The 27,501-nt window shown below is 42.1% G+C and overlaps 1 protein-coding gene across 1 annotated transcript in view; it reads right to left on the bottom strand.

The window, feature by feature from the left end:
• F13a1 (coagulation factor XIII A chain) overlaps nt 1-27,501 on the bottom strand; it is a 162,185-nt gene that overhangs the window by 53,901 nt on the left and 80,783 nt on the right. The window contains exons 7-8 of the mRNA XM_037205794.1: nt 21,488-21,662; nt 18,914-19,052 (exon numbers count right to left, since the gene is read on the bottom strand). Of these exons, the coding sequence (XP_037061689.1) occupies nt 18,914-19,052; nt 21,488-21,662 (314 nt within the window). The remainder of the gene's footprint in view (nt 1-18,913; nt 19,053-21,487; nt 21,663-27,501) is intronic.

Here is a 27,501-nt window from a genome sequence, read left to right as displayed (position 1 = left end):
ATATGTCTACACTGTTTTTATCCATTCATATATTGATGGGCATCAAGTCTGGCTCCATTTCCTGTGAATATTATTGTGAATAATGCAGTTATGCACATGAATCTATTTTGTTCTTTCATACATTCTCCACACTGGAACCAGGTCTACCACAAGGAAGTGCTGGGTACAGAGGACCCTCTTATTCATGAGGCATGTGTTCTAAGTGATGCCTAAAACTGCAGATAAGACCAAATCTGACATAGACTGTAGTTTTTCCTATGTAGCCATACCTAGGATGAAATATTTCAATAGGACAAATATAAAAATGCACTGCCAACAAAATTTGCATGAACGTGGTCATTTATATCCTGGCTAGGATGGGGCAAGGTGGTATGGGATTTCATCATGTTATTCAGAATGACAAGGAATTTAAAAATTATGAATCGTAGGGACTGGAGAGATGGGTCAGCCATTAAGAAGACTTGTTGCCCTTGCAGAAGACACATTCGATGGCTCACAACCACCTATAATTTGAGCTCCAGGGAATCCAATGTAGTCTTAGGGACTCTGAAGGTACTGTACTTATGTGCCCAAATCCATATGCAGATATACATATAGACACATACTTTACAAAGTAAAAAGAAGAAATATTTTTATTTCTAAATTGCTTATTTCTGGAGTATTCCATTTAATTTTTAGATCGTGGTTGATTGGGGGTAACTAAACTCACAGAAAGCAAAACCTTAGATGGAGAGTCACTTTATTGGTTGGCGGAATTGTGAGGCTATCTGCAAGGTGTATATACACAATAGTTTCTCATTTTATTTCCTCATTGCTTGCAGTGCTGGGGGTCAAAGCTGGGGTCATGAACGTGTTAGGCAATCACTCTACTGCTGAGTTACACCCCTGCCCTATAGTGTAGTTTTATTTAGCTACAAAGAAAGAAAATCATGTTCTTTGCAGGGAATGTATGGAACTGGAGATTATCATATTGAGTGAAATAAGCCAGACTCAGAGAGATAAACATTGCCTAGTTTTTTTTTTGTTTTTTGTTTTTAAATTGAGAATGTAGGAGGGAAAGAACAAAAATAAAAGGGGACCATAGTATGAGAAAAGAGAGAGGGAAAGAGGAGAACACGCAGCAGTAGCAGGGATATGACCAAGATACTTTATATGCCCACATAGGAATGCCACACTACATTGTTTCATACAGTGAACCTATGGTAGCAACAACAATAATAGTAATAACAATAAAGATTCATGGTTTCATGCTTTCATAAATCTTTCATTTGAAACCTGAGTTCTTGCTACAGCTTCAGAGTCTATAACATTGAAAGAGTTATAAACCCCCAAGTTGTATAGTTTCCACATTGTCTCTTTCTAAAGAAGGAATAATCAGTAATTAAAATAACTTTCATTAGAGTTGTTTAATGGAGATGAAACTTCTCAGGGAAGCCAAAATGATGGAGGTGACAAGCTCTGCTGGAGGTCACTTCCTATACTACAGAAATAGTGACAGGCAGTGACTTTTGGACTCCTTTCAAGGATTCTGTTAACTCAGCAGGATTAGGAATCAGGATCCAGAGAGGCCTTTCCAAAGGCAAGGGCTTTGTTGCAGCTACTTCCTGGATTGAGCAGGATACTCATAAGTGTGCTGCTATGAGGAGCAAGCCAGTAAGCAGCATCCCTCCATGGCCTCTGCATCAGCTCCTGCCTCTAGGTTTTTGCCATTTGAGTTCCTGCCTGGCTTTCCCTCAACAGACTGTGATACATAAGCCAAATCAATCCTTTCCTCCCCAAGTTGCTTTGGTCATGGTGTTCCATCACAGTTGTAGGAACCCTAAATAAGACAAGTCAGAAAGTTAATGAAATCTGCAAGGCTTGAAAAATTAGTGAAATTTAAAGAGATTTGTAAGGTCCCTTGGAAGGATCAGGAAAGCAACAGTCAGTGGCTGAGGAGAGGAGACCCTGTTTGGTGGAGCTGTCTGCAGCTGGACAAGGAGCTCAGTGTCTCAGCTTTTCCTGCGTCATTACCCGTGTTGAGATGGGCTTTTTGGTGATGTGCCTACTTTCCAGTTATCTATCCTTCTTTAAGTAACCCCTCATTCATGTTCTTATAAGTGACCACCAATCAGCATTAATTTAGTTTATCATTTGATCCAGTAAACCCATTTGCTTAGAATTTATACACACAAAAAAAAAAAAACCAATTGCATAAATGCAAAAATCAGGACCTAGGAATATTCATCCTAGCATGATTTACAAGAAGGGAAAGCCGAGAACTATAACCTAAGCTGACCACATATTCTTCAACCTGAAGTAGGCACAGTTAACGTCTGCGGTATGTTCATGTTTAGAAGCAATGCTTCTGAGCACCACAGATGATATGTGCTCATCATCATTGTTTGGATGAGCTTGGAGAGGACTTTGAGCATCAGACTGGACAACAGCCCCAGCAGACAGTCTGAGTGCTCATTTGAGAATCTAAGCAAATGCTTCAGATGATCTTTGCCAAATTTCCAACCCACAAAGCCATCTCACCAGCTCAAGATGGCTACTTGAAAAAAAAAATCTGAAGTTAAAGCATAGTTCAGTGTCTGCCTTGAGCCTATCACCAGGATGATCCTATCCAGAGGTGAGGAGCCCATGGACTGAAGGACAGTTGGGCAGAGGATGTATCTGAGACCAAGATGGACTTCCTGGACATATGTATTTGGGTCCAAATAAAACAAAGTAGTTACTTTAAACAAACAAGCTTTTACCGTGACTAACTGTTTATGGAGGGGTTGAACTCTCCCACTTTCTCAACTGAATTTTTCTCGGAGAAGGGCAAGCAAGCAGGTGTCTTTTCCAGCAAAGGGCCATTTGTCTAGAAGGCCTTCACATTCAGGGTCCAGGGAGAACAAACACAAAGGGTCTAAGTCAGCCTCACAGTATCTCAAGGACAAACCTAGAAGCCCTCTTCTGAGTTATGTCCACGCTTGTGCAGATGGGTCAAAAAAACGATAAGACTAAACCTCAGCCAATTAGAAATATACTAATGTAACTGCTGTTTGATTAACCAATTATGTGGTTGACCCCGAAACTCCCCTTAGCTGTGCTTAAAAAGAGCCTAACGGCTCCTCTTGGAGTCGTCACCATTTTGCACAGTTGAATGACCCCACAGGCATGTGGTATAATAAATGTTCTTTGTTCTTGCATACTATTTGAGTCTGGGGTCTGCCTTCAGCATTTCCTTGAACCCTACATTTAAACACTCTGTAGCCTTGTCTAACCATTTAAATACCCCATAGCCTTGGCTAATTGTGTAATATTCCTTTATACTGTGTGAATATATGTTGCTATAATTGGTTTAATAAGGAAATTGACTGGCCAATAGCTGGGCAGGATAAGTTTAGGTGAGAGAACCAGACTAAGGATACTGGGAAGAAGGAGGGTGGAGTCAGAGGAGTCTCCAGCCAGATATGGAGAGGAAATAGGAGGTACAAGATGAAAGAGAGGTAATGCCACATGGCAGAATGTAGATTAATATGAATGGGTTAATTTAAAATGTAAGAGTTAGCTAGTAACAAGTCTGAGCTATTGGGTGAGCATTTATAATTAATATTAAGCCTCTTTGTGGTTATTGGGAAGCAGGCTGACAGGACAGAAAAATCCATCTACAGCTAACCATTTAAACACCCCATAGCCTTGGCTAATGGCCTAACTTCCCTCCTAACATCTTTGGCTGTTTACATACTTCATCAGGGTCAGCACATTTACAATCTGTCCAGAAAAGTTTCACAGAAAGAGTTCTTAAAACAGATGAAAGGAGCTTATAATTTTGTTTGTGTAGCTTTTTAAGGCTGTAGGAGAGCACAAATTAGATGCAGAGAAAGCCCTGAGAGAAAGACTTCAGAGCACTTTCAACTGTAAGCCAGATGTTTGGAATTCTTTCATTTGTAAAAATGGTAGCAGCTAGAAGGCAGGCTGGCACTGGGATACCTTGCAGATTATTTGTGCTTGGGTGGCAGATGGAGCTAGCCCAGGACCCCTGGGTCTGCTGATTTCCCAATACAGACATGATGTAGGTGACAAAAATGACAGCATACCTGGAATGTGGCAGATGGAATGCAATGGAATGGAGTGGAGGGGGTGGAAATTGGGAGCAACAAGTGAGAACAATTTGGCGGACTCAGAATTATCAAACAAGACACTTCAAAGTGGAAATGAAAGTTGAGATTGAGGAATACCCTGGCCGTTAGGAAATATGATGATGAGAGATGGCAGAATGAAATTGTTCAGAAAAGGGCTGGGGGAATAGTTGATGAAGCTGAGAGCTGGGAACACTGGATTCCTTCAGAATGCAGCTGTTCTCTGCTAGGGCTGCTGAAGTGCTGAAACCAGGAAGGAGTACTTGGATACTCCCTGAGGCATGTCAATCCAAGACCATAGGTCTGGGCAGAAGCCAGTCAGCTTGCCCTTCTTTTTTAAGCACAGTTGCCTTAGTGCTTTCCTGTTAGGAGCCCCCTGAACAAGCCCTGATAGTCTGCATGATAACACTGAGAGGGAGATTAGCGGCGGATACCATGAAAGATGTCAGTTATCCACCAAGAAAAAACGAGAAATAACGAAGGAGCCTATTCCAATTTATACTGTGGAGGCAAGGGATCTACTACACTCACTGACAAGTTAATTTCAATATACTCTCTTGAGTCACAGGAGACACAGGAAGGGAGAAGGTAAATATGGGAGTGGACTTGGGGATGCACTGTGATGCCCAACACAAAGCTGGTGTATTTATCAAAATCATTAATAACTTCTCTGACACAGACATGAGTTACCCACCAAATACTGCCACCAAATAGGAAGGACACTGGCTCTAAATGACAGGGTGGCTCTTGTAGGACACGCTGACTAAATATCAGCTCAGAACTCAGCTCTTTACAGAAAAAGCAGTACTTAATCTGAGTCTATTTAGCAAGTCATCTGGGAAAATGCCCTTCATTAGTTCACTCAATCTTTGAGTTACATTGCAGATGTAACTCAGGTAACTTGAACATTTATTAGGACAATTTTACAGCTGTTTTAATAAAAGAAACTTAGAAAATTAGGGGATGGTCACACAGGTATCTTTTTCCTCCTTTCATCATTTCTGTTTTTGTTTTTTTTAATAAAAAAAAACCAACCCAAATGAAAACAAAGCTCAGAAGAATCAAGAAAGAAAGTGGCACACATTCATATTAACTTGTATTTGTCACAGCGAGCAGACCCCGCCCCCACCCCCGCTAGATTCATATTGAAAATGAGACCCTGTTCACTTCATCATGTTTTCTGGCATAGCAAGTTAGAAATTGCCTTCCTGGTTGAAAATGAAGAAAAGATTGGATTTTTGAAGATATGTATTTGTATAACTGTAATGTATAAAAACTTTCTATAATAAATTCAGCCAAGTTTTCCCATAATTATTAGAGAGGATTAAAAACATTCCAGCAGCAGTCTCAGTAGGTTCCAAAGTTCCTATTTTGCATTATAGAGATGTTTATGAATAAATATTCTGAAGTTGATAGCTCTTATTTTTTAATTTTTAAGGGTTTATTTTTTCTTTTTAATTCTTAAAAATTAAAATATAATCACATCATTTTTCTCTTCCTTTTCCTCTCTTGAATCCATCCTCCATCACTTCCCCCATTTTTCCCTCTCAAAATCAGTCTCCTTTTCTTTAATTGTAATATATATATAATATATAGTATATATATACATGCAGTATATATATGACTATAATCAAATCAATTAATTAAGTATTACTTATATGTATATGATTTTAGATCTGATCACTTGGTGTTGGATAAGCACTTCTCCTGTTCCCAGCATTCCTTGGCTACCCGTGGCTTCTGTGGACAGATGGGGCCGTCAGGTTCCCCTCTTCCGTGTTACATGTCTATTGGTGTTATCTTTTTTCAGGTCATCTTTAGGCAGCCATATTGTTGAGGCATCACGGGTGAAGCTCCCCTGCCATGTCTAGGAGACACAATCTTACAGCAGGTTTTCTGGTCCTCTGATGATTACAGTCTTTCTGAACCCTCTTCTGCCACGTTCCCCGAGACTTAGGTGCAGCAGTAATGCTGTAAATGAAACAGCTGGGCTTGGGCACCCAGGATCACTTGTTCTCTGCATTTTGACCAGATATGGTTCTCTGTAACGGTCTCTGTCTACGGCAAAGAGAAGTCTCTTTCATGAAGGTGAACAGTACTGTTCTTATCTGGCTAGGCTCCGGTACAAGATATCTATAGCTTTTATTTTTAAATAGGTTTTAAAGCTATCTTATTAACTACCTAATGAAATTAGCCTCGATGATACATATTTTATTAGCTTCTATTTTTTTTTATTTTTGGTAACTATGAGGGGTGTAGATGATGAGTTTCTCTTAGACAGAATTCAGGATAAACCAGAACCTGGAATTTCCTTAAGAAAAATATCTTAGCCTATGTTTTTTGTATAGATGATACTCCACTTCTTTCTCATTCTGGCTAATTTCCCAAGAAGTACGTGTAATCCTCTTTTTCCACTCTCAGACAGTATGATTAGAACATGGACTACAAGTATTCACTGGAGATATCCCAGCAGGGTGGAAGAAAGAGGAAGAGAGTCTAATGTGATATTCTAGAAATTTTTAAGAACAATGCCCTCCCCATCTCAGACAAGATCTCCCTTTCTAATATCCATTTATTACATTAAAATGGAATCTGTAGACAGCTTTCTGAAGATACAATTTCTCAAAGCTCAATGTAATACTTAATGGTATACAGGAGGAAGGAAGACACAAAAGCACGTGAGTGTATACAGCCATGTGTTGTATAACAACATTTTGATTAATTGCATGTGTGATGGGAATCACATATTACTAAAGCTGAAATAATTGCTGTTTCACGGTGATGTTCTGTATTACAACAGTGCCTTTCTCACCTTGCCAGTATAAGGCAAGCTCCCATGTTGCCCATCCTACAAAAGCATTGCACATGCTACTGTGCACACTGTATGTGACAATTATGTTACCGACTGATGTATTTGCTGTACCATATCTTAAACACTACTTTATAGTATACTTCTGTTGATTGACAAAGTTTAAATATATAGGAACTGGAAAAAATTATATTGTGTGAGGTAACCCAGACCCAGAAAGATAAACACAGAGCACTCTTTCTCACAGGTGGACCTAGTTTTTAATATTTAGATTTTTTTATGGTTCACTTGGAGTACTTGAAGAAGCCAGAAACTAGAAGGGACTGTTGTGGGAGAGAGGAAATATCTTAAGGGAAGAGGGATAGCAGAACATGGGTGGTGTGAAGGCGTAAAGAAGGATAATGAGGGAAAGGCTTAAATGAGGGTGGCAGAGCAAGGCACAGGAGGCTGGGGGAGGGATAAAGAACAATAAGGGACCTTGAAAAGACACGTGGAAGCCTATTATTTTATGTCAGGTTCCCTCTCTGTCTCTGCCTCTGTCTCTCTGTCTCTGTCACACACACACTCACACACACACATACACACACACACACACACACACACACTCACACACACACAATGGAGTTACCCTAAATAGGATGCTGTTCCTCCCAGAAACCATGGGTTCTCACACAAAAATCCTACGACCAGATTCAGAATACCTCCCTTCTAGTTGTTAACCAGAGGGACCTCAGAGAACCCCCAGACAATACAAGCTAGTACTGTTGCTCTTGCTTGCCCAGCAGAATCGGACTGTCTGATTCTGTTGGTGAAGATACTACTCAGTGTGGTCATAAGACATGATGAAGTCAAGCTGGTGCTAACTTGAAATCTTCTTCCTTGCTGACTAGCTTTCATAGTACCAGAAGGTGTTCTGCAGGCTTTTGGGGTAGAAGAAAATTAACCGTCTCATACAGTGGTGAACCCTGCAAACTCTAATAGAACTAGCTTGCAAAGATCTGCTCACTGGTTCAACAGCGAAATGATTGTTATTGGGATAATTATCTTACTTTCAGATTTAAGGCCTGTTCCACAGGGTAGAATTCATGCTTGGTATTTTACACCTGACAGAGAACCTGTGGCTACTACCATATACCCTGAAGGAGCACCTACTAGTGTTGTTTGGTTTAATGGGCATGGTATCAGATTGCTTTCTAAATACTAACCTTTGTACCCAATTAGTACCCTCTTAGCCCTCACCAGAGAAGCTTCTTTTCACAGAAGATGTCAACTGATACAGACACTCACAAGTGTACCAAGCACAGAGACTGCTCAACCCTAAACAGGATACTTACATCATACTACCTACCTCCATAGGGTCAAGGAATAACTTGAAAGAGAGGGGGCATAGGAAAGATTTTAAGAGCTAGATGTTGGGAAAGATTGCTGCAAAGGGTGTCTTCTCAACATGATACTGTAGGTGTCTTGGTGAAGTCATAGCAGCCATGGTTGCCTGCACAAAGACTCAACACCAATGCTCAAGCCAGTCAACACCCTAACACGAATGGGGAAGGGACTTCTGAGGCCCTGCCCCTAGCTTAGAAGGTATTAGGAGTCAATGGCTGCTGAGGGAGGGGGGGATCAGTTTCATCTAGGGATGCAGCCCCTGTGAGACTGCCCATGCTCCAGCGGATGGTGCCCCATGCTCCTGAGTACACAGACAGCACTAAATGCACTCAGTGAGTTTTTATGAAGAAAAAAGGAAGAGAAGTCAAGAAGTGGGTGTAGGAAGGGTTGTCAAGGAGACAGGAGATTCTCCCTGACAATCTCAAAGAGTAAATACAAAGAGTTAAAGTTCACTGTTAAATCATACACTGTGTTATACCACCACCAACAGCAGGATACATTGCGTCCACCATGCCTCCTGATTGCTTTACAAGGTCACTTTAAATGACTGGCCTACAGTGTCTAGGCTTGTGTAAGTGTGCTCCATGATATGTGAGTAACACAATACCTAATAATGTATTTCCCAGAAGATATCCTCCTCATTAAGTGACTCATTACTGTGCATTACATATTTCAAGATATATATGTTAGAAGACTAAATTAGATGCTAAAAATATCCCCATAAAATATAACTCCTTTGAGGGTCTGGTGGATTCCTCTATTTGGAGCCACTTAAGTAGTGTTAAGAATAGACTTTGGGGGCTGGAGAGATAGCTCAGTGTTCAAGAGCACTAGCTGCTCTGCCAGAAGACCTGGCTTTCCTTTCCAACACCTATATGGCAGTCCATAACTATCTGTAGCTCTGGTCCCAGGGGATACGATGGCCTCCTCTGGTTTCTGTGAACACTAGGCAAGATAGGGTACAAAGACATACATAGGAAAAATACCCACGCACATTAATAAAATACAAGAATAGGCTTTGGGAAGCATTTCTACAATGGCAGAATGGAAACAATAACATCAGGGGGACTTAAAAAAAAAAAACCAGACCATCTTTTCTGAAACTCTAGAAATGAACATGAGACCTGCAACAAGCTAAACAACAGCTATTCAAGAAAACCATGTCCCTCTTGGTGAGCGCTCTGATCTTTGCTCAGTTTTCTTTGTTTTTACCTCCCTCTCCTAATCTCCATGGCAGTGGTGAAAACAGCCTCAGTAGCTGTGAAAGTTTACGGCCTGGAAGCCCAGTGATGAGAAGAAAACAGGGTTGTACTCCCTCAATGCTCCTTCTCCTCCCATTGTTATTTGACTTTTCTAGAAACTTCTTGAACAGTTCTAAACTTGGGATTTGTTCTTATTCATTTGATTCAGTGGTCATTTGGTATAAATAGTTCCACCCATAGCCTGTTTTTCTACAACAGCTATAAGTTTATAAGCTGCTCTTATAAACTTCTCCCCTTACTTTTATTTTTCCTTCTCACTCAAGTAAAAGTTAATTTAAAATGGATCTGAGACTCAGGTATAAGATCTAAAATGAAAAAACTCAAAAAGAAAACAGAGAGGTAACTATTGTGACCTTGAACTCCATGACCTCTCACACATGATAATAAAGGTATAAACAACCATCAGTTACTGGATGAAGGTTCTATGATGACAATTAGGGTAGTCATCCACCCGATTAGAGGGGAAGGCCAGTTCAGGCACCCTGCTGCAGAGATCCACAGCTAAGCACTCGCCAAGCTCCCAGAGTTCAGTCAAAGAAAGGTAGGAGGTATTATATGAGCAAAGGGGGTCAAGATCATGTTGGGGAAACCCACAGAGGCAGCTGACCTGAGCTAGTTGGAGCTCACTGACTCTGGACTGACAGCTAGGGAAACTGCATGGGACTGAACTAGACCCTCTAAATGTAGGTGACAGCTGTGTGACTTGGGCAGTATGTGAGGCCACTGGCAGTGGGACCAGGATTTATCCCTAGTACATGAACTGACTTTTTGAAGCTCATTCCCTATGGAGGGATACCTTGCTCAGCCTTCATGCAGTAGGGAGGGGCTTGGTCCTGCCTCAACCTGATATGCCAGACTTTGTTGACTCCCCATGGGAGGCCTTACCCTCTCTGAGGAGTGGATGGGACATGGGGTGAGGGAAAAGTAGGGAGTAAGCAGGAGTAGGGGAGGGAGGGGAAACTGTGGTCGGTATGTAAAATGAAAAAAAAAAAACCCTTTTAAATAATAAAATAAGAAAAAAGGTATAAGTAATCAAAGAGAAAAATATAAAATGGCTTTGATAAAAACTAATTTTTCTGCTTTAAAATAGACCATTAATGATGTGAAAAAGACAGCCCAGAGATCAGAGAAATGCTTGTTTGCATCCAGAACATGTAACTAACAGCTACAATGTCGTGATTGACAACCCAATTTTAAAATTGGACAGGGGTTTGAATAGCTATTTTTGCCAAATATAAATAAATAAATAAATAAATAAATAAATAAATAAATAAATAAATGCCCTAACAGTAAAAAAGTCATTCAACATCATCATTCCACAGACCATGGACATTAAATCTACCATTCCACTTCATGTGCACTAGAATGGCTGTAACAATTTAAAAACAAAACAAAACCAAACCCAGGAAAATGATCTTGGCAAGAATGTGGAGAAGATGGAGCTCTTATGTTCTATTGGTAGGAATGTAAAACAGCGGGGCTGATTTGGAGATAAGTTTGGCAGTTTCTCAAACAGTTAAACATAAAGTTACCATATGACCAAACCATCCTAACTCTGCATATTCTAAGAGAACTAGAAACATATGCTTTCACAAAGACTTTTACATGCCTGATCAGAGTGGATTATTCATAGACAGCAGAAGTGGAAACAAGTCCAATGCACAGCTGATGAACAGCTAAATAAAATGTGCTTTGTCCACACAGGGAAATGCCATTCATCAGTTAAAAGGAAGAAGTCTTGGCACATAATCCAACATGGATGAACCATGGGCAGCATGATCTGTGGAGGGAACCAGACACCAAAGGTCATGCAGTGTATGATTCTATGTATGTGAAATGTCCATACCAGGCACCTCCACAGAACAGAAGAAGTTAGCAGCTATCAGTGGCTGGAGGAATGAGAAGGTTTCTTGTGTGAGTGATGAGAATGTGCTAGACAATGAGAGTTGCCCAACACTGAAGACAGAATACTGAGCCATGCACTTCAAAAGAGCAGATTTAGTATCTCTGAGTTATTTTCCAATAATGATGTTATACACAAAAAAGATGGCATTCTCAGTTTAGGTTCATGGGGTTGTAATTCAATCTGACTGGGACCTTGGCTAAATTCTGTACCTCTTTCCTCATCTTAAATGAGGACAATGATAGGAACCTCTGGAGAGGCTGATAAGGATTGCACAAGTTAAACATGTCATCACTTAGAGCAAGGGCTGATGCACAGAAAGTGGCCCACAGTGTTTTATTCTTTGGAGGTAAATTTGCAAGCAACTGCAAGGCTCTTGCTTAGCATGCTGGTCCATGTTGTACATTCATTCTTGGTCTGCACATGGTGGAGCTCATGGGCTAGCTCCTGCTGATCATCATAAGAGTGAGTTGGCCAAAAATATGGGTAAGAAGGTAATGTTTGGAAACAAACATCTTGGATCTTGGATACAGTTTTAGAATTAGTAACTTGGATGCATGATGAGATAATTTTACAAACCCTCCAACATCTTTCAGCAGTTAAGTCTATATTCAGGATTTTTTTTCTATACTATTTTATTTGGAATTTATTTTCAGATCATTCTATTTTCCACTGTGATTGAAACTGAAGATGATTCAGCAATATAAGAGTCCAACTTATAGGAAGATATAGCACACCTAAGCTAATGTAAAGGCAGAAAGGCCCATTTTAAAAATGTGCCTGTGTTGTGTAGACCACTATGTAGGGCCCAATGGATGTTAACTGGAGGAAGAAGAGCTTCCAGATGAGAGATCAGGACTCTCTGCACTGCCAGGGCTTGGTTTATAGATTAACACTTCCTGTGCATACAGAGATTTGCATTTGGAGGGGAAAAGCACAGACAGTAACAACTACATTCTTTCTAGAAGGTATTAGTATTGAAGGACGGTTTATCTTTTCTTTCTTTTTTTTTTTCCCCCCTTTTTGTGTTTTCCATGCACTGGAGTTGGCTAACCAAATGCAACCAATTCTTGTGTTCCCCCTGCTCTGTTTCTTTCCTCCAGGGAACTGATGTGAGGCCACTTCACACATATTCTATGTATGAGCGAGCTGGCCACAGCCTGGCCGTGTGCACGCTTGCAGCCTTCACACAGAGCAAGGTGACAGACAATCCTGAACTATACAGGAAAGGCCTGGAGAGAAGAACAGCATAACGTATTAAAAGAAAGCTATTTTTGAAGCTGGGAAGGACTCTAGAGCTCATTAATACTGAAGTATTACATTAGCATATCAGAATGTAAAGGTCTCAAAATACTGAGCAACTTGTCTAAGGTCATCCAGGTAACTATTGGTAGAGCTACTCATACTACCTTATGTGGTGTGTGTGTGTGTGTGTGTGTGTGTGTGTGTGTGTATTGGAGAAAGAGACAGAGAGACAGAGACACACACACATACAGAGAGAGAGAGAGAGAGAGAGAGAGAGAGACTTATAAAACTTATAAAATGGTAGGTTTCTATATGGCTTCTCTTTTGCCTGACAGTACAGATGGGGCGCGGGAGGGGGGGGTGCAGTGACCCTACAGGCATTGTCCAGGCCTCAGTGACAGATTGAGACCACTGAGACAGTCTGCTTCAAGGACTCAGCAACTGTTGGGTTCTAAGCTTCTCCAGCATGCACATGGCCGCTATTGTACTACCTAACCTTTCCTGTGTCAGGCATGTCCAACCCATGGCCAGTGAGCCACAAGCAGTTCAGGGTAGCTCTGAATGTGCACCAACACAAAACAATAATCTTACTTAAAATATTATGACTTTATGTGCCATCACATCAAGCGAGCTTTTTTATTAAAATACATTTTATGTTTATGAGTGTTTTGTCTGCACATATATATGAGTTCTCTCTCTCTCTCTCTCTGTGTGTGTGTGTGTGTGTGTGTTTGTGTGTGTGTGTGTGTGTGTGTGTGTGTTGCCAATGGAGGCCAAAAGAAGGCATCTAGATTCCCTAGAACTGAAATTTAGGATGGCTGTAAGCTGCTAGTTGAGTGCTGGGAACTGAACTTGGGTCCACTGTAAAAAAAATAAGTGTTCTTAACTGCTGAGCCATTTCTCCAGTTTCTATTATGACATGTTTTTGTGATTTTGTGTGTTTGTGCATGTGTGCATGTTTGTGTATACATGTGTGTGTGTGTGTGTGTGTGTGAGAGAGAGAGAGAGAGAGAGAGAGATACATAAACTTTGTAGATGGCAATGTCATATGTTAATATTGGATACACTGAGTTCACTCTAGTAAACCTCCTCTTATAATATACATTTGTAATATGTACATTCCATCTCCTTCTCTAGAGAACACTCCTAAGTTAAAATATCTAAATGGAAAATCTATCTACCCAACTTGCTGAGCATCCACAACGTGGGGTGTGGGTCCTTCTCCCGGTATGGTAGCATGGCCAGCCCAGAGCTATGATTCTCTGCCTCAGCCCAGGATCACAAGAGAGGATCCTATCAGAGCTCACTGGCTGTGGAAAAGGTCAAGTTTAAAATGCTTTTGTCTCATTGTAAAGTCAACAGTGGTAAATGAAGCCATGGTTAAGTGGGGCTACTGTGCTTCCTCTATCCCAGTGAGAAGGCTGGAGGGGCAGGAGGGAAGGGCTGGGATGTGGACAGTGAAGAGCCACGGTTCCGTGGGTCATGAAGCTGTTGGTTCTAAGAGAGACTCTGGGACGACGCTCACAGTTGGAGCCTCTAAAACAGATCAGAAACCAAGGGCTGTGTGTGTGCTAAGGAGGCAGAAGTTGTAACTGGCCAGCACCATGTGGGGAAGGAGAGGGATGATACCTGGGGAACAGCCACGGAGTCTCAGCCCCAGGGAGCAAGAGCTATCTGCTCCTGTGGGCACAGAGCAGGGGGAGGGGGCATTATCCCTTTCTTAGAGGAGGCATGAAGAGTAAGAGGCTCTTGCTGACATGCAGGAAAGGCTGCAAAGGCCGCGTCTTGAGAGTAAAAATGGACAGAATGTTCAATACCTATGGTCCTAATAACCCACAATGCTTGCATGCAGGTCCATCTCTGGTCCCTGAAGCAGCAAATGGCTGGCCATTTCAGTTCAGCCCTTGGACCTTTAATGACCTACCCCTGGGTTTCATCTGTGAACTAAGGGCATTTCCTGGGGTTTTCCATCTGTGACCAGCACAGCCAGAAGCTTGCAGGAGGATAATGACTAACTCTATGGCCACTTCCCATGAGAGCAGCCTTGCTTCCCTGGGCTTAGAATGAAACCCCTCTTCTGGTCTCTCTGCTTCCCAGTGCATATTATGAAGCCCCTTGCATTGTATGGAGGGTGTTCTAGATGTGTTGTCTCCTGAGGAACACTAGGGAGCTTCTCAAGGGCAATGAGCCTGATCGCTTTGTCTTGGAGATAGGCATGTGCAGTCAGGGTCTGTAGGATGAGAAAGTGATATTTATTCAATTTGCTCAGCATTTTACTGTTTTCCCAAATGAAACTGTTTACTCCATGCTTGTTCCATGCCCTGTGTGCTGCTGGATGAAGGTAAAACAAAACAAAACAAAAAACAAACAAAAGACAAAACTAAGAGACCAGCCACTGCTCTCCTGATGGGAGCTGCATTCTGATGGGGACAAGCCTAGAAGGGCACAATTTTCCACCCAGAGTCATCAAACCAGGCTCCACTCACTCCAGCCGAGGGACACAGAGCAACACTTGAACAGGCAGGTAGGAAGCCCTGGTGTGAAATACCTTTCATGACCCGGTAAGTGCCACCATCTCTGTCTTTTAAATTGTTCCCAACTCCACTGTGACCTGCAAATAATGAGGTGGCCAAACAGCTCTTGTAAAGCACAGTCCAACTGTCACGTCCACCAAGCATGAACTGACTCTCCCCCACAGAGAGGCCCCCATAGTCCCACAATCCAGCAGTAACGTGCTGGGTCAGCCATTTTAGCAAACCACCTGCAGTGACTCACAGATGCCTCCCCTATATGCCACACACCCTCAGTCACTCTCACTGTCTACCACAAGGGACACTGTCTACCACAAGGGACCTAAGACAGCAAACAGGAAGTAGGAAATTAAACTACCTGTCCTTAGTGCTCTATACCACATCCCCTTGCACATTCCTGAGCCTGTTCTCTGAAAGGCCCTGCTGGTCTGGCTCCTGATTTTGGTATTTATAAACCCGGCTGAATTCTGAAAGGGAGATGCCCTGGGTCACAGAGACCTAAAGTGAACGAATCAGGTTAGCACAGTCCGTGAACAATGGGACCGCAGTGTCAGAGGGAGAGAAGGGTGGAGCATCCATTCTTACAGTTTCCTCTCCTTCAAGACTGGAGTGAGAAGTCAGGCTGCGGGGGGATCCTTTGATGGGAACATCGGAGCCTGTGGAGGGAGGTAAGTCCGTGGGGTTGGGTGAGGCTGCTTGTTCTTCAGAACTGTGTTAGAAAACTGCCTAGGCCGAGAGTGACCTCTGAGTGGTCAGCCGATGTCCAGCAACCATCCCCACCCATACTTTACCCTCTGTTTAGCATCAGTCTCTTCCCCCATCAGAACTGCCACTAGTCAGTATAGACTGAGAACACCATGCCAGCACCGGAGTGCCCTGGATCTTTTCAGAGTCTGCATGTGCGTAATAAGATATCTGGGAGATAGAACCCAAATCCAGACTTGACATTGACCTGTGTGTCACATACACCTCACACACAGACAGAAGGCGATTCTGCATGACATGTTTCAGCGTGTCCTGTTTCGATTCTGACTCTTACATGAAAGCAGGTGTGGAATTCTCTACACGGACATAGGAAGTTCTCTCTTTTGTAATATTTCAGATTTGGGGTTTAGGAGTGAGATGTGCTCAACCTGGATTTTGCCCTGATAACCTCATTTAATTATTCTGCACAGTCATTCTGTTAGGAAATGGTAGCTGCTAGGATGATAAAGACCCTGAAGCACAGAGAAGTCAAGTCATTTCCTCAAAGACAAACAGCAGAAAATAGCCTAACCCAAAGCTTGATGTGGAGTATGGCTGTGATGGCCACATCCTGGTTGATGTATCCTGGAGAGCATTCACCAACCCCTCAAGCAAGGAGAGTCCTTGACACGGCCTGGCGTTCTGGAACACACATAGTTTATAAAGTACAACAGTGTTTGTGCAAGCAGAAATGTCCACCTTTTCTTTAAAAATACCCCAAAGTCACAGAGGTATCAGTCATCTCAGGACACTGGGCACCCCTCTCTTTCGAGTTTGTCAAGGTACCAGGGAAGATGGCAACATATTGCCTCTCCGAGACTCCAGCTGTGCATCTAATAAAGAAGGCGATCCCAGCAGCCAGTATTCATTAGGCACCTGCTACACCCGGCTCTGCACTGAGCGAAATCGGGAATTCAGTCATTTCTGCTTTAGAGGAGCAAAGAGGCACAGAGAAAGTCTGCGTTTCTCAAGGTCACACCACTGGTCTGCTGTAGAACCGAGACACTGAGCCCTTTTGTGCCTGTCCTTAGTGTCTGGGTGTGTCCTGAGCTGGGGTACCATAGACCACACCATCAGTGAGATGCCTGGTCACTGCACACTGAAGCCTCTGAGTCTCATGGGGAGGGCAGGGAAGCCCAGGGCACTGTGTACACTGGGGATGCGACAGACCAGGCCAGGATCAAGGTTTTATGTGCTAGGGGAAATAATGGAGGGAGGCTCTGAGACAAGGAACAGAACTCAGAACAAGACGTCAAAGACAAAGGGATGGCAGCAGCAAAAGCTGTTCATCTTATGACTTTATGCCAATGGTATTTAGTGCCTTGTTGCACCGTCTGGCAGGTTCCTCATAGGGACCTATCATGGGATATTTGTATCAAGGAATTGGGAGACTGAAGTTGCCTATATAAAGGGATCGTGTGTGTGTGTGTGTGTGTGTGTGTGTGTGTGTGTGTGTGTGTGTGTGTGTGTGTGTGTGTGTGTGTGTGTGTGTGTGTGTGTGTCTGCGCGTGCGCGTGCACGCACATGCATGTTCCAGAGCTACAGAGAAAACAAAGTAATGCTCATTCTGCCATTACCAATGACAGTGGTCTTTAGGGTCTGATGTTTTGACCATTCCAGACAGGCAGGGCTGTGAGCTGTAATTCCATAAGCTTAAATGACTCTTTAAATTGCTGTTGGGTTTCTGTGTGCCAGGCTTTATCCTGCCCAAGCCCTTCAGCCTCCTGTCTCAGCTCATTCCTTCAAATAAGAGGCTCTATATTTGGTTCATAGTAACCTTCTGCTGCGAGTTGGGGACATTTCAGCCATTTCTCTCTTGCATCATTCTCCAGTGGCCACTTACAGGTCCTAGTGGGTTAATGCTACTCCAGAAGCCAATCCATGTCCACAATACATGTTTCTCAGGTGCTTCTAATGTTTAATTTCTCTTAAAAATGAGCTTGTAACTTCCCACCATCCCCATTTGGGTGCTTTTACAACTTACAGCAGTTGGTTTAGCTTTATGACTTGCAAAGAACAACTACAAAAGATACATTTTTGGTTTGGAAATTTCACCCAGTTCAATGCATGGTGACAGCTCGAATTACATCCCAATTTCATCCCATATAGTGTTTCCTAATATCCTTTCCATTTGGACGCAGAGCAGTAATGTAAGGGTGCTGCATCAGAATGATGGGTTCAGTTCTCCCTAGAAAGCACAGTCTCTTTGGGCTCCCACACTATAGGATGGCCAGCTTCTGGTACCGCCCTCCAGGGCAGTTAAAGATGCACGGAGCTGTTGTTTGAAAGCAATGTCACCTTTTCCCCATCTTGATCACTAAGTGAAATCTGGGCACACAGTCAAGGCCAAGTTCAACCCTATACTGAGAGAGGAATTCGGTATTTCAGAAGTAAAAATAGGTGGGGTTAAGAATCGAAGAAGACAGAGTTCATTGCCAGTTTAGGAGATGTGTGACCTTGAGAAAAATCTCCTTGGGCCTCAGTTTCCTCCTCTGCAAATGAGGGATCTTACGTCATTCACTTGCTGTAACTGTTAGACCAGGTAAGAATACACAAACACATAAACTGGCAACCAGATGTGAGCGTTGGCGACAGTCCCACATCAGCCACAGTATCCACATGCTACAGAGAGGAACCAACCAGACCTGTGTATTGTCTCTACCTGTGGCTGGCTGTGACGATTGTTCCCATACAGATGGATGATTGTCTTTGATCACTAGGGCCCCAAATGTCTGCTCAGTAACATTTCCCATTCACTGCTTTAAAAAAAAAAAAATCTGTGACAGTAAGACATTTATGCCCTTGATGCTGAAATATCCTTAAAATGGAAGAAAGAAACACTTGTCAGGGTCTATGTTGTAGCACCCATGGACTGGCCCTCTTGCTTGACACTAGCCCATGCCATGGGGAGTCAGACTCACCACACTGAATCCTTGGTGAGTTTAGAACTCACGTTCCCATCTTCTTCCAGGAAGATATCCATTTGCAAATTGGCATCATTGTCATGGGCTGAGAAATAATTGGTAATGACTCGTGCTGGGATTCCAAGACATCTTAAAACTGTGGGTGAAAACAATCACTGGAGACATCAACCCATCTAACAAAACACAACGAAAAATTCTTTCCTCTGTGGGGCTTTCTACCTTCCCAACATGAAAATGACCTTCCTTGGATGTTCCACACCCTAGAGGTGCAACTTGTTCAGTTCCTTGAGAGCTAGAGAGAGACTGGTCTTGGAACCATAGATCAGGTGCCAATGAGATCATTTATCACAGAAGTCCAATAGCCCCATGTTAATAGTTTACTTCTAACCACAGTGTCATCAAAGGAGCAGTAATTTAATCCTCTTAAAGGGGGTTTCCCAGAAACACAATTTTGGAAAGCCCATCGTAAGTTAGGATTATATAATCCCCTCAGTGGGCCATGCTACTTCCGGATGAAATTCGCTTGCTCTTGTAACACTGTGCAGGGGGCACCACAGATTCATTTGACTTGTTAGATAATAAATTACCTGGGTGCAGCTCTTGCCATATGCACCTATTGATTAAGCTTAATCCAAATGCCCTCTCTGACTCCCAGGACGCCAGACATCAGGACTCATTGGAAATAATTCAGCTGACAATTTTAAGATTAATGACTTGGCTTGTCTTTTTCCCCCTCACCATCAGAATAATTTAGCATGTTTTTAAACAAAGACTATCCAGCCCTTTCAACAGAACAACCTTGGAAGTCCAAATGTAAGTTTAGTGGAGATCAGTGTCTTGTCCTTTAAATAACTTGGTCTTAGTCACCAAACAACAGGGTGACAGTCACCACTGACTTCTCACTCCTACATTCCTCTTCAACTTCTAGTCACCAGTATGATGATTGACACTCACGTTCTATTTCTGGGGGGATTCTAATGTAAATTGTTGGGCACAAGTTCACATAATTACTGAAGGGGACTTGATCAAGGGTCTGCCTTACTCTCAGTTTAAGAGAAGGGAAGACTGAATTTGGGGTGCCAGCTCCCCCTCCCACCAGCTTTCCTGTCTGACACACTTGTATTGTGATATCTTTGTAGTGTAAATCTGCTGCTGCTGACTTTACCACGAAAGCCTGTTCTCAGGCACAGAGAACCTGCTTTACACCAACAGTGTACATGGATGTGAGGTTTCACTATATTAGCTGGTTCTAAGCCCAAAGGTATTGAGCTATAAGCAGTAGAATTTTAGGTGTGGAGAGGACTGAGATCTTTTACAGTCTCCTGAAATGAGCTTAGGGGAGTGGCTTCCTCTCTGTGCCCTGGCTTTCAAGTCCCAAGGAGCACAGTCCCTCCAAACTTCGGCCACTATGGCTCAGGCTTCTGTCTGACATCAGGACCAGCCTCCCAGAAGACAGTTGCTCCCAGGAAATGAATATTCCTTTAATCCTTGCATATAGCCAAAAGGCTCGGGAAATATTTTTATGTAGGTCAGGTCATAGGAAATCACAACAAATGAAAGAAAATGTCATTTCTGTTTGTGTGGAACAGGACTAGATCCTAGACTATCACAACTTTGTGCTAAAATAGGTGGATCTTACAATCATTTTAAACAGTATCTTTTTTGAAGGCTGTAGCCCCCATACTCTCATTTAAAAAAATTTATTAAAAAATGCTAACTAGGCAAAGCACTCTTTATTAATGAGCAGGCAGAAAGGACACTCTGACTTGAACTTAATGTTTCTCCAAGGTGTTAGGAATGGTGTGTGAATGAAAATCATTACCAACGGTGAAGACATCGTAAAACAAACGGCTTTTTAAAATATTCACTGAATTAACTGTAACATTGCCTGGGCCAAGGAAGGCAAGTGCTCCTTGGTAAAATGATGTATATGATTGAAGAGAATTGTCCTGTTCTCATCTGTTTTGCCCTGCAGATTGGATGCTGGATGGACCATGCCCCAGAAGGGTAGCTGGGGAGGTAAAGATGCTCAGCAAGTACTGATACCTGACTGGTTAGGCTCCCTGAGACATACAGGTGAAGGGGAAGATGAAATGACCCGAGTTATCCCTTCCGTATCTAGGACAAGCTCTTAAGCACTTGCTAAATATCTCATCAATAAACAAAGAAGCATATTTATATAATGTTTCAAGAAAAAAATCAGAGTGTATCTTTCCTTATTATTTATTAGTTTAGTTTTTCTTTAATCTTTAAAAGAAATGTTTGAGATGGCTCACACTTTCCCCATTTCCTTCCTTCGCCCCTTCAACCCTCTATTACTCTGGATGTCAAATGATGGATAGCATAGGAGACAGTCTATCATTCTTCCCATAAAGATTCTGCAGTCAGAGAGACTGTGAGCATATTTGGCCCAGCACAATTTAATTATGCATTGACTATATCCCAGAATAGTCACCCATAAATTCTATAGAGCCAATGGGAGCTTTTAAGTCTCCTTGCCAGGTTATAGATAGAATGACTTGAAGTGAAATTTCTTTAATGTTAAAAAGCATTACTCTATCGGATACTTACATGTGTTAAAGACACCAGCAAAAACCCAGCACTGGCCATATCGGACTGGTGTTTCAGAGCTCCTATATTCTAGTAGAATGTCGACACTTCCTGTCCAGGCTGATGGAGGGATGCCATTGGCATAGACATTATCCCATGATCCAATAAGGACACCTTCATCATCCTTGGCATTCACCTAAATGAGGCCATGAGAGGTGGAAAAGAAGAAAGGTCACTTAGAAGGTCACCTCACCCAGACTGGCATGGGGCAAGCTGAGGCTCCCAGTGTCTTCCATGTATCTTGCATGGTGAAAACACTTCCCATTCCTGTTCAATTTATCATGTTACCACCAAGGGCAATGATGAAAGACCAAAGTGTGCAAAGGGAAGACCCGATGACCAAGACTCTTTCCTGAGCAGAGTATTACCAAGTGTAGTTGAATGAGTTGGAAGAGTCTTCTAAATGGATCTGAAAAAAATCCACATGGGGTATTTGGTTTGGCCTAGAATAACTTGGGGAAGGTGGGAGAAAGACCTGCAAAATGAAAAGCTAAGAGGGAATCCTGTACTGGGGAAAGGTGGATTCATCTGGCAAATGGGAATTCAGTGATCCAGTGGACTCTGATTTCCATGGGCAGTAGTGCATACTTACAAACTGTAAAAGGATAATACCTGTTGCCAAGGTACCATTAAAGGTCAGTAGGAAAATAGATTCCCATGGGTAATGTAGGTGATTGCTTTTTAAAATTTTACTAAAGAAATGCTCTTCAGGCTGGGGAGATGGTTCAGTGGATAAGGGCACTTGCTGCATAAGTATAAGGACTTGATTTCAGATCCTCAATATCCATGTTAAAAAGTTGGGAGTGGCCAGATTTGTGGGAGGCAGTCAGGAGGATTGCAGAGTCTTGCTGGTTGTCAGCTCTTTGAGATCCTATCTGAAAGGTGTAAGGAGGAGAATGGTACAGCAGGCACCTGATATCCTCCTCTGTGCTTTACATGTACATGTGTGCCCCCTAACATGAGTGCATACAGCATATATACATATACCACAATACACAACAAATAAAATATTCTTTAATGACTGTTTAAAATGATTTAAATGTTTAAATGATTAATACACACACACAGTGTGTGTGTGTGTGTGTGTGTGTGTGTGTGTGTGTGTGTGTGTATTTGAGTTGGAGATCAAACCAGGGCCTTGTACTAAGCAAATACTTTACCATTGAACTACATCTCAGCCCCTAGTTTTATAGTTATATTAAAAGGTATTTCTATTTACCTGGAGGGTCTGAGTTATTATGATTTTAGTATGCTAGAGACTTAAGTAGATAGTGGCAATATAGAATATATGGAAAAACTTTGATACACACTTAGAGTGGAAACATCTAATATACCTAATGTGCAGGGGCAAAGACAGTTGAAGTTTAGACAATGAAACAAAGGGCAGAAAATAGTGATTTTTTTCTGGACACTGCTAGATCTACCTGTTTGGATGGAGCTTTCATCAGTTTAATTGTAGCCAGGTGAAGAACAGTGGGAATTCTTTTCAAAATGGGTACTGCCTCATAATTGGCACGACAGTGATTTTCAATCCTCTAAGTGTGGTTTGTGAATCAGCAGTAATAATGTCCTCTGAGCTCATCAAAGATGCATACCATCAAGCTCCCCCTAGACCTACAGAAAAGGAACCTGCACCCTACAGCATGAGCCACAGGTAGTTTACATGCACCTTAGTTCAAGAAGTGTTGGCCTGGATGATGGTGAACAGACATTCCTTAGCACTGAAGCTGCAGAAGAAATCTGAAAGCATGGCGAGCTTTTGTGCATTGGCTGCTTCGCAGGCCTGCTGCCCCACAGCCTCAGCAACCTGCCGGTCCTCTCCATTTAGCCTGCTGCACTTGACTGTAAAGGATTCTTATTCTGAAATGTTTCAAGAGTTCTTTGAAAGCAGAGATTAAACCTGTGAAGATGTCTTTCTAAATTCCAGCAAGTCTGAATAAAGAGCTGGTGCTCCAAAACTGTTCAATAATCAGGTCTGTATTCAACAACCATGGGGCTCTGTGCATTGACTATATTTAACTTTTTCCTCAGGAGAAACAGAAGGCAATCAGAGGAAGGAAATTCTGATGTGATGAAGACAGAAATGCATAGAGGTAGAGTAGCAGCTCGAAGGAGAGGAGAATCAGTTGGGTTGGAAGGTGGTTCTGTTGTTCGGGGCTTGGCAGAGCAGATGACATATGGGCTGGCCAGAAAGTAATCCAAAGTTGAATAAATGTGTGACGCCATGAAATAATGTGACACGCTTAGGGACCTTTGTATGGTTATCATGTAAGTAGTCAGAGTTGGATGAAATGCCATTTTCCTCCCTTGACTCTGTGCCCAGGCAGGTTAAAGGGAAGGCTCTTAGGCAGTAGTTAATGTGTTGAATGTAGACAAAATGAAAAGCTTCCAAGTTTCTTAAAGATCTCTACCAGCAAGCTCAAGCCTTTGATGTGAACTTTGACTTCAGCCAGCCCTTCTGACCCTATTCTCGAGCAGTACTTGTCCTCGCAGGTGAATTAAAGTGTCAGAAAATCCGTGCCTACTATGACAGAACATGGGAAGTGTTTGTGATATGAACGGGTCTTTGTGGAGGGGCAGTATGTTACCATTGAGAAGTAGAATAGAGTTTATGGATCCCAGAGGTAAAAGTCCCTAAACTGTGGCTCTGATGTCTAATTTTCAGATAGATAGCCATTAAATAGAAGGCTACTAAGAGCAGAAACTGAAGCCAATCAGCTAGGGAGCAGAGTAAGAAATAAATAGCCCTCTTCCCTACAGACCGTTTAATTGTTAATGCTGAATGCTGCCCCTGTTGCTAGATAAATCACAATTCTCACTTATTAGCATTTGGCCAGATTAGCCACTGTGTTCTAATTAGAACATTGATTTCTAAGGAACCCAGACACTAAGAGAAATACGTCTTCAGTGGCAGATGAGAAGGGTTAAAATAGCCCCTTCCAGACAACAAAATATGCCTGAGGGACAATCCAAGGGCACTCTGGGATTTTTACTTGCTAGAGTTGGCTCTTGTAACAACCCATTATGAACTCAGGTTAGACCAGGGGCAGAATCAAAGGTTATGGTTGTGAGTCATTGGTGATCTGGCACACAATTCAAACCCGGGACTACAGACTAGAAGGGATCTTTAACATTAATATGGCTGCCTTAAATTTCCATCCTAGGGGCTGGAGAGATGGTTCCAAGATTAAGAATATTGGCTGCTCTTCCAGTGGACCCAGGGTTCAATTCCCAGCACCCACTTGGTGGCTCACAACCATCTGTAACTTCAGTTCCAGAAAATCTAACACCCTCTTCTGTTTTCTGCAGACACTGCATGCATGTGGTACACAGACAGACATGCATACAAACACTTATACACATAAAATAATTAAAAATATAAATTGGTAAATGTCAAATTTTTATCTCATCATGCCTACAGAATTGGAGAAATGAAAAAGTAGAAACCCCTAAAGTTACTACCAGCAACATCAATGTTATAAGATAATGCAAGAAACTCCACCACCCAGTGCCCAGAGTAGGTGAGGCCTATGAGTGGTACAGGGACACAGTAGGTCTTGGATTACTGTAGTGGGTAACCATTCCAGCTTTGATCTGGAAGTTCCAACCCCCACTGAGGCTTTGGCAACTGTCACACCTACAAGTCAGGGCCAAAGGAGGCGCCTGGAGACTCGAGAGCTGGATGGGCCAGCGCTCTCTCTGTTCCTGACCCTGGATGGTGGGGGTGGACCAAGCAGAGCTCCAGAGAACAATGCTGGACCTTCCCCAGACCCCGCGACCTACCTATTCCTTCATTTGTAAGTTACCCACTAAATAAATCTTCCTTTTAACTATGTGGAGTGGCCTTAATAATTTCACCAATAGATTCCAATATAACCATTGGTTCTTCAGAAGTCATGCTGCTGAAGCAACACAAGTCTACAGTTTTTCATCTATCTTTTAAAATCTGGAACTATAATGCCAATCTTTATCTTGTTCTGACCAAAGAAGTGGAAACAATTTCTGTGGAAAATAAATGGGTGGGAAAGGGTCACATATCAAAAGAGGCCGATATTCTGTGACTACAATAGGGAAATGTTGGAAAATCCAAGAGTGTCTCCTCACAGGGATAAGCTATACCTTTAGTTTCTGCATGAGAAAGCTAATAGAACTCTAAAAGAGGGAGCAGAACACAGCACACTAAGAAAGATGACCCCTCTCCTCAGCACCATCTCCCTTCTCTGCTCCAGCCTCCCAGTGCATTTCAGAGCAGACCAGGAGCTATATTCCCTCAGAACTGTAGGTATGAGGAGAAAGAAATTCATCTTAGGTTGAGAAGAATCAGATTTCATCCATCAGAGCAAATAAAATGCCCAAAGAAGAGCTTTGCATAAATAAAACATAAAAACAGAAGAACAAGAGAGACCTTAAGTAAGAAGAGGGAAGAAAGAGAGAGGATCATACATAGAAAAAAATTAAGGAGCACGAAGCATTTTCTCACAATCTATGAGCAGACCACTGACTTAAGGGATAAACGGATGGCCGAATAATATTATTTCCGAAATAAAAATTCAAGATATAGACTAGACAGTGCTAAAAGTAAATAAATGACATCAAAGAGAAATGAGATATCAAAGAAAATGTTAATGGCAAAACAAAAGAAGTTACTAGAGAGAAGTGAAGAGCCCCCAGGGACACAGATGACACAACACAAAGGTAATTAGTGTCCCTAAAGCCAAGACCCTTCAAAATAAAACCAAAGGTATGACTATAATGTAGAGAGGCATCCGTGGTCTGTGGTTTGACATAGGCCCCTTACTTAGAACTCGTAATCAATTTTAAATTTCGAACAAAGAGAAAAATGCCTGTTCATCTAGACAAACAGTGCAGATCAGCAAAACTTGAGGGAATCCTGCCGTTTTAAGATTTCTCCACAGTACCATTCAGCAGCCAAACATTGTCAATCAATTATTCACACAGTCCCGAGAGAAAGGTGTCTTAATGACACGAGGCACAGCCAACCTTTACAAGGATAAGGGCAGGCAGCATAGAGTCCCAGTCATGAAGGATCTCAGGGAACATAAGAACATAAACTCCATGAAAAGTACAGTTAAGCATCTCTCAAGCTACAGGAAAGAATGAGTTTAAAAGCTTGTAAATGTAGGACCAAAAATCACTGTAAGAAAGATGAGATTTGAGTGTCAAAGGAGAAAAAGAAAGAAAATTATAGTGATTCAGTGTGTTGATCTCTCATTGCTAATTGACATCATCTAAATTAAAGTATAATTTAAAAGTACATAATTACTTTATGTTTAATTGGTTTCATAATTTGTACTAATTTTCGAAGGCTCTGTTAGGAAATTATATCTCTTATGAGGAGACATTTATTTCAAGTTTAACCATTTTTTCTGTACAGTTCAGTGTTTTTCTCCTGTTGAAAGTAAGATTTAATACAATTAGATAGGATTTGAGTATAATTAAACATAATTCTTTAAATAGCATGATGCCACTTGGTATAAACACAAACAAATGGGAACACAGTAAAAACACAAAAATAAACCCATACAAACACAGCTAGCTAATGTTTTGTCATAGCTGCGAAGGAAATTTCCTAGGCAAAAAAAAAAAAAAAAAATGGCTTCAGCAAAGGCTAGTAGAGCAACTGGGTATCATGTGGGAGAAGGAACTTAGGGCCCAGGAAGGGTCACAGAACTTAGAAGATTCAGAAGCCTGAAGAGACAGCTGATGGACTGGGTGAGCATTTGTTGAAGGAGAGCAGATTCCTCCCTGGAGTAGCTGCCCGCAGGTTGTTGTTAGGGAACTCCTCTCTATAGTGTTGGTGAGGATGGGAGTCAGCACAGGCATTTCTGAGGGCAGGATGGAAGGCCTTGAAGGAATGACTACATTGTGCATTAATCCACTTCATGGTGTGTATCCAAAAGCATTGGCGTCAATCAATATGTCAGAGAGATTTCAATTTGGTTGATGGGGGGTGG

Source organism: Peromyscus leucopus, chromosome 5, assembly GCF_004664715.2.
Source record: "Peromyscus leucopus breed LL Stock chromosome 5, UCI_PerLeu_2.1, whole genome shotgun sequence".
Lineage (NCBI taxonomy): Eukaryota > Metazoa > Chordata > Mammalia > Rodentia > Cricetidae > Peromyscus > Peromyscus leucopus.
The sequence above is the reverse complement of the archived record's forward strand: the minus strand, read 5'-3'. Positions and strand labels throughout refer to the sequence as shown.